Source organism: Priapulus caudatus, unplaced genomic scaffold, assembly GCF_000485595.1.
Source record: "Priapulus caudatus unplaced genomic scaffold, Priapulus_caudatus-5.0.1 Scaffold479, whole genome shotgun sequence".
NCBI lineage: Eukaryota > Metazoa > Priapulida > Priapulimorpha > Priapulimorphida > Priapulidae > Priapulus > Priapulus caudatus.
Genome location: NW_014577540.1, coordinates 209,955 through 221,498, shown reverse-complemented (window position 1 = coordinate 221,498; position 11,544 = coordinate 209,955). Strand labels below are relative to the sequence as shown.

Here is an 11,544-nt window from a genome sequence, read left to right as displayed (position 1 = left end):
AGAGAGAGAGAGAGAGAGAGAGAGAGAGAGAGAGAGAGAGATCTAGATAGATAGAATGAGTTCTGGGTCACGTAAGTATATGTGTCAGGATTTGTGACGCACACCATTGACGTACATGCGTGTGCGTGTGCGTGCGTGCGTGCGCGCCTGCGTGTTATATATATAATATGTAATCGTTAGTGATTAACTACGCAGCTGCTACGGCTTCAACGACATGTCAACGACAAAAAACACAGACGTAACATAACTGCAGCATAAGCATTTTATTTAAAAAATACAGTTTTGTCAAGTATCACCACAAATTACGCTTTCCTTAAAGCTAGCTTATAAATGCCGCGTCGAAACAATGGGTTACATCACCGTCAGACACAACGTGTGCCACCAGGGTTATTGCTCCCCGCGCCCTCTAGCAGATAAACACAAGAGCAACATGCGTATCTGTCACCATGGGAACCACTTTACGCGACACATACATTTTCGCGGTGTCGGAAAGACAGACGAGTACGGGGAATGAAGTTTAGTCTTTGCTTCCTCATGAACTGATGCAGCTTTGGTTGCTAATCAGCCTGCAGGTGAGTACAACTACACGCCGACATTCCCTCTCTACACTCCCCATCTATTGTACACTAAATGTCCGCTAACAGTAAGCAGTGTGGCGCCATCTGTTAGGTAGCTCGAGCGGTTCGTCGCTGCAGGTGGCGCCGGTGTTTAGCCGCTTCTAATTGGTCGCTCATGTACGCCACACACTATGTGTTTCAGGAGCAGCTATCGCGGGCGGGTACAAGAAGTGAGAGCGATGGCAGGAGAGAGAGAGATGAACTGTCGCCACCACATGCTGTATCCTCGTCGCTGCAATTCTCTCCTTATTGATGCCATCGTCGATCCGCGCCTTGCATTCGCGACCGGAAGTGAGAGCGATGGCAGGAGAGAGAGAGATGGACGGACGGTCGCCACCGCATGCAGGAGCCTTGTCGACGCCACGTCGCCGTGATTTTCTCCGCACCGTCCGTCGTCCCGCGATGCAGTCGTCCGTCTGAGCGTGCGCGGTCCATGATCCGACGCGCGTCCACGACGGGGCAGTGCGGATGCCCGTTGGAACAGCCGCGTGTGGCTGTGTCTCCTGCGAGTGCGAATACTTCAGATTGCATCTTACGAGATTGCATCTTACGAGATTCAATCTTACGAGGCAGATTGCCGTGCAGCGACCGGCGTTCGCGAATTTTCGTTTTTCCGCGCGTGAAGTTAGTTTCAGGAATCTGGCGATGCCGACTTGGCAAGCGTGATCGACCTTGTGTTTGCTGCGGGCATTCTGATTTGCTGTGTCCGCCCTCCTCGGCTGATCGCTGCGTCGTGTTAGCGAGTGGCGACGTCGATTTTTTTCAATTGTACAGAGAGCGCGAGTTGTGGCGGCGTAGTGTTTAATTTTTGGGGGTTATTTGCGTTGTTTATCCATCGCACAGAAGTATTTTGTATTTACAACTGTATGGGTTTCGTCTAATGGCTAGAGAGGAGGTTCGCATTTATTAACGAGTAAGATTAATTAGTGATACGGTTAATAACTTGCCACCACGCATTTAATTTATGCCTGATTAATTGCTCTTCTGTGTAAGGGGCCCTGGCGAGCGATGCAGTGCTTATTACAAGAGATGCGCTCATGCTCCTGGCTTTTGCCTGCGCGTGCATGTGGCACCATCTGGTGTGCAAAATAAATAAAGATGGCGAGGCGATGTAATGGAACATTCCCTGTAACTGGTAATGAACCGGCTGTCACATGCCAGGGGGCTGGATCTTGCTCTACCAAGCTTGTGAACTCGTGTCGTGCTACTCCCGATCGAATCTTACTGGAAGTCGGTAGGAACGATTTAAAATCTGCGTATAAAATCTGCGTATTCTCGCTGTTGGTTCGGAGCGACCAGTTAGAAGCGGCTTAACACCGGCGCCACCTGCAGCGACGAACCGCTCGAGCTACACAACAGATGGCGCCACACGAGCGGCAAGGCAATCTGATAGAAGACGCTAACCTGATATACGACCTCACGTTCGATCTAACAGTTATAGAGGGCGCTAATCTATTACATGCTCCCACATCGACCAAACAGACAGTTATAGAGGGCGCTCACCTGCTATAGCAGTTAGGTCGATCCATCCTAACAGTTATAGAGGGCGCTAACCTATTACATGCTCCTGCATAGAGGGCGCTAACCTGCTACTATAGGGGGCGCTACTCACCTGCTATGTGTTCGCGCATGCGGCCGAGACGCTGGAGGTAGTCGTCTGTGTAGGAGGAGCCGTAGCTGGAGGCTGCACCCGTCGACGATGGCCTCGGCCTCTGTCGTCCGGCCAGCGATGCGTACGCTGGGCTGCTGCCTGTCCCCCGGCTCGCCATGATCCTAAATGGAAACACACGCGGCGTGGTCGTAACATGTGTTTTGCAGGTGTTGCATGAATTAGTCAGCGAGGTTGGGCGTGGTCGTGAGAGGAAGCACACGCGCGCGCGCGTTGTCTTTGTGCAAGATGGACACACTGTGTGCGAGCAGTTATTAAAGTTTATTCCGGGTTATCACACAAGTTTTGGATTCTTCTGATTCATCATTTCTACATGGTTGTAGAGCGAGAAATATAAATCAGCAGCTGCTGCGCTGTTCGCCTGATGGCCGTGAGTGGGAACGCACGGGTGCGAGTGAGAACTCGGGGGCATGATGCTTGGGCGTGTGGCCCTGGGTTACAGGGATGCAAGCACGCGCGCTGTTACTGCAAACATGCAGATATCATGAGCCATGAGATATCATTCAAAACCACGATTTGATACTGATAACGTGAGCATGTTGTTTTGGGGCTGTTGTTGTCGATGTTGCTGTTGTTATTGTTGTTACTGTTACTGTTGTCATTGTTGTTGTTGTTGTTGTTGCTGTGGTTGTTGTTGTTGTTACTGTTACTGTTGTCAATGTTGCTGTTGTTGTTGTTGTTGTTGTTGTGGTTGTTGCAGCTGTTGTTTCTGCTGTTATAATTATGATCCCACGACGCAGCTTACCTGTCACTTGTCACTCGATGTCGTCGCACCTGTGTCCTGTCCCTCACAGGTGTAGTGTCACCTGTCATGCTCAGGTCATAGATCACAGCTGACTCACCTGTACACACGATGGAAAGGACAAACATTGATTGTACACTCACACTCACAGCACTGAGACCATTCAAGTAGTAATAATAATGATGATGGTAACAATAATAATAATAATAGTTATAATGATAGTAATGACATAAATTCCGAGAATAGAATTGAAATCTTTTGCTAACATTATACCAATAAACTTCTAAACACGCACGCACACCTAAACGTACATGCATGCACACACGTACGTATACACACGCACGCACGCACGCACGCACGCACGCACGCACGCACGCACGCAGCATGCACGCGAGTATCGCCCTGCCTCCTACCGTTCTGCATCTCGGTGTCGCCACCGCTGCCGCCTCCCGCCGTTAGCTGCTTCGTTGTCGCCACGAGGGACTGCAGACGATGTATCGCTATGACGACGCGCGCCGCGCTGCGAAACTTCATGAAGGGAATGGAGAACTTGAACTTCTGCAGGGCGCTGCCGCCGGGTACGGCTCCCATCTCCGCACACATCGCCAGAGCGGTGCGCTCCGTCTCCTGATGAGGATGACAACAAACGACGTGGTCACGCACGTTGCTAGATGGCGCCACATAGTGGTAGTGCTAGGTAGTAGTAGCAGTACTAGCCACTAGTATTGTACAGGTTTAATGCTGGTATTGTACAAATATTTTACTGGTATCGTACAAGTATTTAACTGGTATTGTGCAGGTAGTGGTGAACTGGTATGGTACAGGTTTAATGCTGGTATTGTACAGGTAGTGAACTAGTATTTTACAGGTTTAATGCTGGTATTGTACAAATATTTTACTGGTATCGTACAAGTATTTAACTGGTATTGTGCAGGTAGTGGTGCACTGGTATGGTACAGGTTTAATGCTGGTATTGTACAGGTTTAATACTAGTATTGCACAGGTTTAATACTAGTATTGTACAAGTTTAATGCTAGTATTGTACAGGTTTAATACTAGTACTGTACAGGCAATGCACTAGTATTGCACAGGTGTAACGAGCACACCTGGCGACGTATTAACGATGACTCACCTGGAAACCATGCAGCATCTGTGCAATGTAGGCTTTCTGGTAGACGAGTGATCTTCGATGGCTCTCCGCTCTCGCATACTTCCTGTACAGGCTCCGCATCTACGAAAAAACACAAACACAAAGCGGTCTAGACGGACGCCGACACTTTCGCTGCGCCATTCAAACAGGGTCGCGATCGCAACACGAGTGCAGTCTCGCTTTACAAGATTCGCGCAGCGGTGAAGAGGCCAGTGCTAGACCATACGACTTTATTTTGATTTGATCGTTTTGATTATTCGTTCTAGCGTATTTCACAGATGAAATTACAATCGACACGTACACACGCACGCACGCACGCACGCACGCACGCACGCACGAACGCACACCCTGCGTTGACGTGGCTGCACGACGCACGGCCGTCACTCTACCGCGCGTGTGGACGCTACGCTCGCCCCCGGTGAGGGTAGAGGGCGTTGTCTCTCCTACCTTGTCGACGTAGTGCTCCTGTTTATTCAGGTCGGCCTTCAGCCGTATGACGTCGGCTTCGGACGTTCTCAGCGCCCTCTCTAGTTCGATTGTCTGCTGTATGTGCGCGGTGCGTTCCGCCCCCAGCGTATCCTCCACCGCCGACACGGCCCGCCTCGTAGACTGCCCGGCAAGCAAACAACACAGACGTTAGAATACATGGCTGTTAGACTGGAAGTGCACACGCGAGCGCAGTTTTACAAAATGCGCTGCGTGCAGTAACTACCGCTCAAGGGGTCGTTGTCGTATCAGGTACTACAGATATGTACCCCAGGTACATATATGTATACACAAAGTGTACCAGACTTGTACTACAGAAGTGTACCCTAACCCTAACCCTAACCCTAACCCTAAACATACCTCATATAAAAATATAAACAATACTAAACAACCTAAAACTACCTCGGGTACATATCTGTAGTACCTGATACGACAATGACCCCATCTGCGTAACTACCGCCCGCCTCGTTGCCTCTACGGAATGCGCCGCGCACAGTAACTATGAGTTGGACCACCGCCGACACCGCCCGCCTCGTAAACTGCCCGGCAAGCAGACGACACAGACGCTAGATTAGACATGCACACGCGAACGCAGTTCTATGAAATGCTCGCGCAGGCAGTAACTACGGGAGGGATCGCTGCCAACGTCGTGCGCATGCCTACGAAGTTTTTGCGAGCAGACAGAAATGATTTGGGGTGTTCGATGGATGACATGCGCTTCAGGCTCCACACCCCTCCCCGCCCCCGCCCTCACTCTTGCCCCTGCCCCTCCCTCCTCCCCTCCCCTTCCCCCACCTCCTCCGTACCTCGTCCGCACCGCTGTCCCGGCGCTTGAGACTCCACAGCTCATCCTCTAGACGCGCGACGTCGCGACGGAGCGTCAGCTTCTCCTCGCTGGCGCGGGCGATGTATCCGACGAGGTCGGCGTTCTGCTGCAGGCTTCGCTCGCTGAACGCGTGAAGGTCGGGCAGGTCGGGGGCCATACCCTCTAGCTGTAGACATATATACAATACAGACATACAATCATATACAGGTTGGGGGCCATGCCCTCTAGCTGTAGACATATATACAATACAGACATACAATCATATACAGGTCGGGGGCCATGCCCTCTAGCTGTAGACATATATACAATACAGACATACATTCATATACAGGTCAGGGGCCATGCCCTCTAGCTGTAGACATATATACAATACAGACATACAATCATATACAGGTCGGGGGCCATGCCCTCTAGCTGTAGACATATACAATACAGGAGACATTACCATAGATATATGTACGGTATATATATATATATATATATACATATATATATATATATTCATAGGTCCCACAAAACATCATATATAGGTCGGGCAAGCTATGAGCCATGCCCTCTAACTGTGGGCAACACGGGCAAGACAGGAGGCATTAACACAGATCACAGAACACACGTAACCAACCACAAGACAGGGTGCTTACAACAAACACACTATCATATATAGGTCGGGTGACATTCCCTCCAGCTGTGGGTATCATGGTCAAGACAGGAGACATTACCATAGACCTAATATGTGCCATAATAGGTCACACAACTCAGGATACACAGTGCTTGTAACACACATACTATTAGATATAGGTCGGGCGACATGCCCTCCAGCTGTGGAACACAACACAGGAGACACCGCGCTCATACGAGACCAACCACGAGGCGAACCGTAACCTGCGCATGTTAGGCGAGGAATGACATCGCGACGCTCGTTAACGAGCCCTAATTACGTGAATAAACAACGATCTCATCATCGCTGCGCGCGCCGCGCGACCTACCATCGACTCGAGCAGGATGGACGTGCGCAGGCCGCGTATCTCCTTCAGCACGTGAGAGAGGTCGCCGCGAATCGGAGAAACCTCGTCCGAACTCCCGGAGCCGTCCCTCTCGGCTTCCTCCTCCGATCGGGATGCTTCTCCACCATCAGCCGTTCTGCAGAAGATTGAAGAGTGGAGTGTGAAACAAATCACCATGGCAGCCGAGTCACCATGGTAACTGTGGTGTGAAACAGGTAACCACGGTAACTGTGGTGTGATATGGATCACCATGGTGATTGCGGTGTGCGACAGATCACCATGGTAACTGTGGTGTGAGACAGATCACTATGGTAACTGTAGTGTTAGAACGTTTACTGCGATAACAGTGGTGTGCGACAGATTACCATGGTAACTGCAGCGTGAAACAGAACATGTTGGCAGTTACTCCATTACCCTAACCCCCCCTGCGCGCGGGGCAGCGTGAGGCGCCACCTACCTGCGTTGTCGCTCGGTGGCGGACACGTCCTGGAGACGCAGTGCGAGGATTTGCAGACGCTGGCGTGCCGACTCCAGCTGATCACGCAGCAACACGAGCCGCGCCTCCCTCCTCCGCTGCCAGTCCCCTCCCCCTCCTCCCCCTCCTCCACCTCCTCCCATCCCCTCGTCGTCGTCGTCGGCGGCGGCGCGGGATCGCGAGGTGCGGCCCGCCTGAGCCTGCAGCTTCACGAGCGATCCCTCCATCTCCTGCAGGCGGTGACGCTGCTGCAGGCGATCCTTCTTGTAGCGCTCCTGTAATGGCGAGGAGCGGTCAAGTGGTGCCATCTATTTTTTGTCGGCACGTGCGCGCGCGGGAGGTTAGTGGGGGGATGCGGGAAGCATGTTGTAGTTTTACGTGAAAAACCAGGCGAGGGAAGTACTGAGTATTGAAACATTGTTAATTTATATTAAAGAAAATTTAATTTTCAATCAATTTTAATCGATAACTATTCAATCACCAACGAATTTTAATAATTCGTTAATTAAGTATAAATAAATTTATTCATTAATTAAATAAACTTAATGATTTAATATGGCAAAATCATTATATTTAATAATATCACGTTTTTAATTCAATTCATCTTTATTTATTAATGCTAATTGATAATTATTAATAATTAATATTATTAAAAATTAATATTTAATATTATTAAAAATTAAATATCACTGAATTGCATCGTTGGCTCTCACCAGCTTCTGTCTGTCCTTCTCCCCCTCCTTCTCTGCCTCGATGGCTTGTAGCTTCTCGGTGCGTCGTTCCTCCGCGCGCTGGCATTCTCTCTCCTGCGCGCGCTCCCTCGCTGCCTGCAGGCCCTGCTGCAGCTGCTCGCGCTCTAGCTCCAGTCGCTGCGAGCGCGCACGCTCCGTCTCCACCGCCCGTCGAAGCTCCTTCAACTCATCCTGCAACGTCACAGGGCAAACACGCGTGTGCGTGTGTGACACATGGGTGACAGGCATGTGAGACACGGGGGACACACGTGTGACACACAGGAGAAATACCCGCGTGACAAAAGCCCAGTAAGCTCCCTCCCTCTTAAACCTCACACATATCCGTGCAGAGGTTATCCATGTACTTAATTTTTTGTCAAATATTTTTTTCCGTGCATATCTTTACAACACACATTCACTATACTTAATATATACTACTATTTTACTATACTTACTACTACATTACTTACTATGTAAAAACGTCACGTGACGTAACGAGGAAATAAGAAAAAATTGTTGTGAATGACTTCTCTTGTTACAGAATGACTAATGACCTCAGCTCTCGTTACAGAATGACTAATGACCTCAACTCTCGTTACAGAATGACTAATGACCTCAACTCTCGTTACAGAATGACTAATGACCTCAGCTCTCCAAATTCTGGCCGAATTCCTGGTGCCCCTTGTTATCAACACATTTATCGTGTCAGCAAAGGAATTCCCGAATTCAACCCGAGATTCGTGGCAGCGTTGCCACGACAACTCGACGCAGCGGCGGCGGCGGACTAACCTCAGCCATCTTGAGCTGGCTGCCGGCGTAGTTCGACGCAGAGGTGGCGCGCTCTAGTTCGTCGCGCGCGCGCAGCCGTTCCTTGTCGAGCGTCGCGGCGAGAGACAGCAGCTTGCGACGTTCTTCGTCCACCGCCATCGCCAGCTCTGCGTTCTTACATCGCTCAAGGTCGTACCTCGCCTGCCACACATCAACGTCGTCATGGAAACACAGCACGTCGTCACGGAAACACAGCACGTCGTCATGGAAACAACACGTTACCAGCTGATTCAGTACAAAGCTATGTGCGTGCGACACACATATTTTATATATACAAATACACATGATTGAATGTGAATTAAAAATAATTATAATTTAAATGGAGATGTAAACTAATCAGGGTTAGTTATGATGCTGTTATGATGACAATGCAAAAATATAAACTATATACCTATTTATATATTATATGTTTATATATATATATCTCTATATATATATATATCTATACATAAAATAAAAAATAAAAAATAAAATTTAAATATTAGCAAAGATATAAACTAATCAGGTAGAAAGAACATTTAAGCGAGACAGCAGCAGCAGTGACCGAGGATTGCAACCCGGCAGAACATTCTACCGTGTGCCCAGCTCTACAGGCATCGTGTTACCACCACCCGCGTCCCCGCTGACATACCTTCTCATCCTCCAGCTGAGAGGTGCTGGCTCCCTGACGCGCTTCTAGCATCGCCTTCAGCTTCTTACTCAGGGTCTTCTCCCGCTGCAGTGCGCTGCAACACAATGATGATGATGATGAGCGGTGAGTGATGGGAGGAGTGAGTGAGTGACGAGAGTAGTGAGTGAGTGACAGGAGGAGGGAGTGAGCGACGGAAGGAGTGAGTGAGTGACGAGAGTAGTGAGTGAGCGACGGGAGGAGTGAGTGAGCGAGAGTTGCCACGGCTCGGCTCCCATAGTCGATGTTCGCTGTGCGCTTTTCACACGCACACACTTACCCACTCATAAACGTACAAACACGCACGCAAGTACGCACGCATGCACGCACGCACGCACGCACACACTTACCCACTCATAAACATACAAACACGCACGCACGCACGCACGCACGCACGCACACACTTATACACTTACACTCTCATAAACATACACGCACGAACGCACGCACATACTTATACACTCATAAACATACAAACACGCACACACACGCATGCACTTACACTCACACATGCAAACACAAACACGCACACACGTACGCACGCACGCACGCACGCACGCACGCACGCACGCACGCACGCACGCACGCACGCACACACACACACACACACCTGTTGAGATCGTCGGTCTTGCTCTGCAGGCTGGCTTCTAGATCGACGAATCGTCCCGCGTCGATGCTTCCGGCCTCCTCAGCTTCTGACATGAGCGCGTCCATGCGCGCACGCTCCCTCTGTAGCGCAGCCTCCGACCCCGCACTCTTCTCCTTCTCCCTGTCCAGCTGCTGCTGAAGCTCCTACACCATGAGAGAGACACGGGGCTGAGAGAGTGGCCGCAGCGAGGCATCGCCGCACGCGTAAACAAGCGAACATACGTACCCGCGCCAACTGAGACACGGGTCCAAGAGTCGCCGCGGCGCACGTAAACAAATGAACGTCTGTACCCACACCGAGGGCCGAGAGATTGGCTGCGGGGAAGCCCCACCGGATGTAAACAAGCGAACATACGCACCGGCATCGTCACGCAGCATCGTAGCTCCGTTGATCGCACACCCGCCCCGATACACGCGCGGGGGTAACGTCGCCATGGATACGCCGCTACGCTGTGCATCGATAGAGATTCCCCTCCCTACCGATCTATTAGACAGACAGAGCTTCCCCCCCTCCCGTAGCACGCACCTGCAACCCTGCGTTGTTGCGGTCCATCTGCATCTTCATGCCGTGTCTCTCCTTGCTGTGTTCGTTCATCAGATTCTCCCCGGCTTCCTTCTCCTGAGCGAGGGCCGCCGTCAGGCTGTCTATCTGCTTCCTCTCGTTCTCCACGTCCTCCCTGCAGCACGGGTAACCAGTAGCGTGAGAGGAAACCAGACCTTCCTTTCTCTGAAGCCTCCATTAAGACTATGTCGGGCTTGCGAGCCGACTCGACTGGAAGCAACTGGCTGCAATTCACTGCGACTGCAGTGCTTAGGTCGGTCGACTGCGACGCGACTGTCTGCGACTGGCCGCCACTAGTTGCTCGGAATAGAACAGTGGGCAACTGGACGCAACTAGTCGCTGCCGATCGCTTCCAGTTGCTCGAAATCCAGTTGCTTCCCGTCGAGTCAGCTCGCAAGCCCGACATAAGCCCCCCTTTAGGCACTTGATAAAGACTTGGGTGTGCGGGTGAATGATGAGAGCGACGCGGGACACAGAAACACGAGTGAACACTCAAATGCACATTGCAGAGGCTGGTTGAAGCTAGAACGCCAATGCTGTAGATATTTTTCCTAGGGATCGTTACCGACAGATATCACCTTCAGTTATAACCTTAACGAAATGATCAGCTGGTTTTCCATGAATGGCAACAAATCAATTGGTTCCTTTTCGTGAAGCTATTTATCAGATGTAATAGATGCCAACATAGAAGCCGTAACCATAGCAACTCAAACTCTCGAAATATAAGACAAAACACTCGTTTCGGCAATGTACGCTCGCACGGTGCTTCCTGGGATTGAGGTCAAAGGTCAACAACTACACATTCAACATACACACGTATCTGCATTATTCCTACAACATTTACACAAGCGCGAGACGCGATACCGGTTCGTTTCACGATTGTCATCCATCGCTTGAATACGATCGCAGAGATATGATTGGAGAGGACCGTGGCTACGCAGACATTTGTCAGAGCAGCAGCCGCGTAAATCAGCGTCGATATCTAGGATCTCACGGATCGCCGGCGAGTAATTATCGGCTTCACATCGACATTCATACATAATTAACGCGAGGCTCGTTTGAGCTTCCGCGCGAGATCGATGGATGCTGGTGAAATACAGTAAACACCCGCATAAAAGAACCCGTGATTTTCTGTTTCA

The 11,544-nt window shown here is 50.4% G+C and overlaps 1 protein-coding gene across 1 annotated transcript; it reads right to left on the bottom strand.

Annotated features, from left to right (window-relative positions):
* Positions 1 to 1,821: 1,821 nt before the first annotated feature.
* Positions 1,822 to 11,295, bottom strand: LOC106810862 (A-kinase anchor protein 9-like). Its single transcript, XM_014814330.1, has 16 exons — positions 11,270 to 11,295; positions 10,370 to 10,520; positions 9,806 to 9,987; positions 9,160 to 9,253; positions 8,490 to 8,669; positions 7,683 to 7,892; positions 7,164 to 7,244; positions 6,952 to 7,010; positions 6,477 to 6,630; positions 5,471 to 5,656; positions 4,626 to 4,787; positions 4,161 to 4,259; positions 3,442 to 3,655; positions 3,032 to 3,128; positions 2,230 to 2,390; positions 1,822 to 1,841 (listed from the first exon to the last, which is right to left on the bottom strand). The coding sequence occupies exons 1-16, from the start codon at positions 11,293 to 11,295 to the stop codon at positions 1,822 to 1,824; spliced, it is 2,076 nt and encodes a 691-aa protein (XP_014669816.1).
* Between the last annotated feature and the right edge of the window lie 249 nt (positions 11,296 to 11,544).

What these genes read in the sequence shown, in the direction of transcription:
- LOC106810862 (XM_014814330.1), bottom strand. Translation starts at nt 11,295, where the DNA reads ATGGATGACAATCGTGAAACGAACCG. An exon ending in GCAACAACGCAGGGTTGCAG is followed by an intron (nt 9,988 to 10,369) that starts GTGCGTGCTACG and finishes CTCATGGTGTAG; the next exon opens with GAGCTTCAGCAGCAGCTGGA. An exon ending in CCATCCTGCTCGAGTCGATG is followed by an intron (nt 5,657 to 6,476) that starts GTAGGTCGCGCG and finishes ATATGTCTACAG; the next exon opens with CTAGAGGGTATGGCCCCCGA.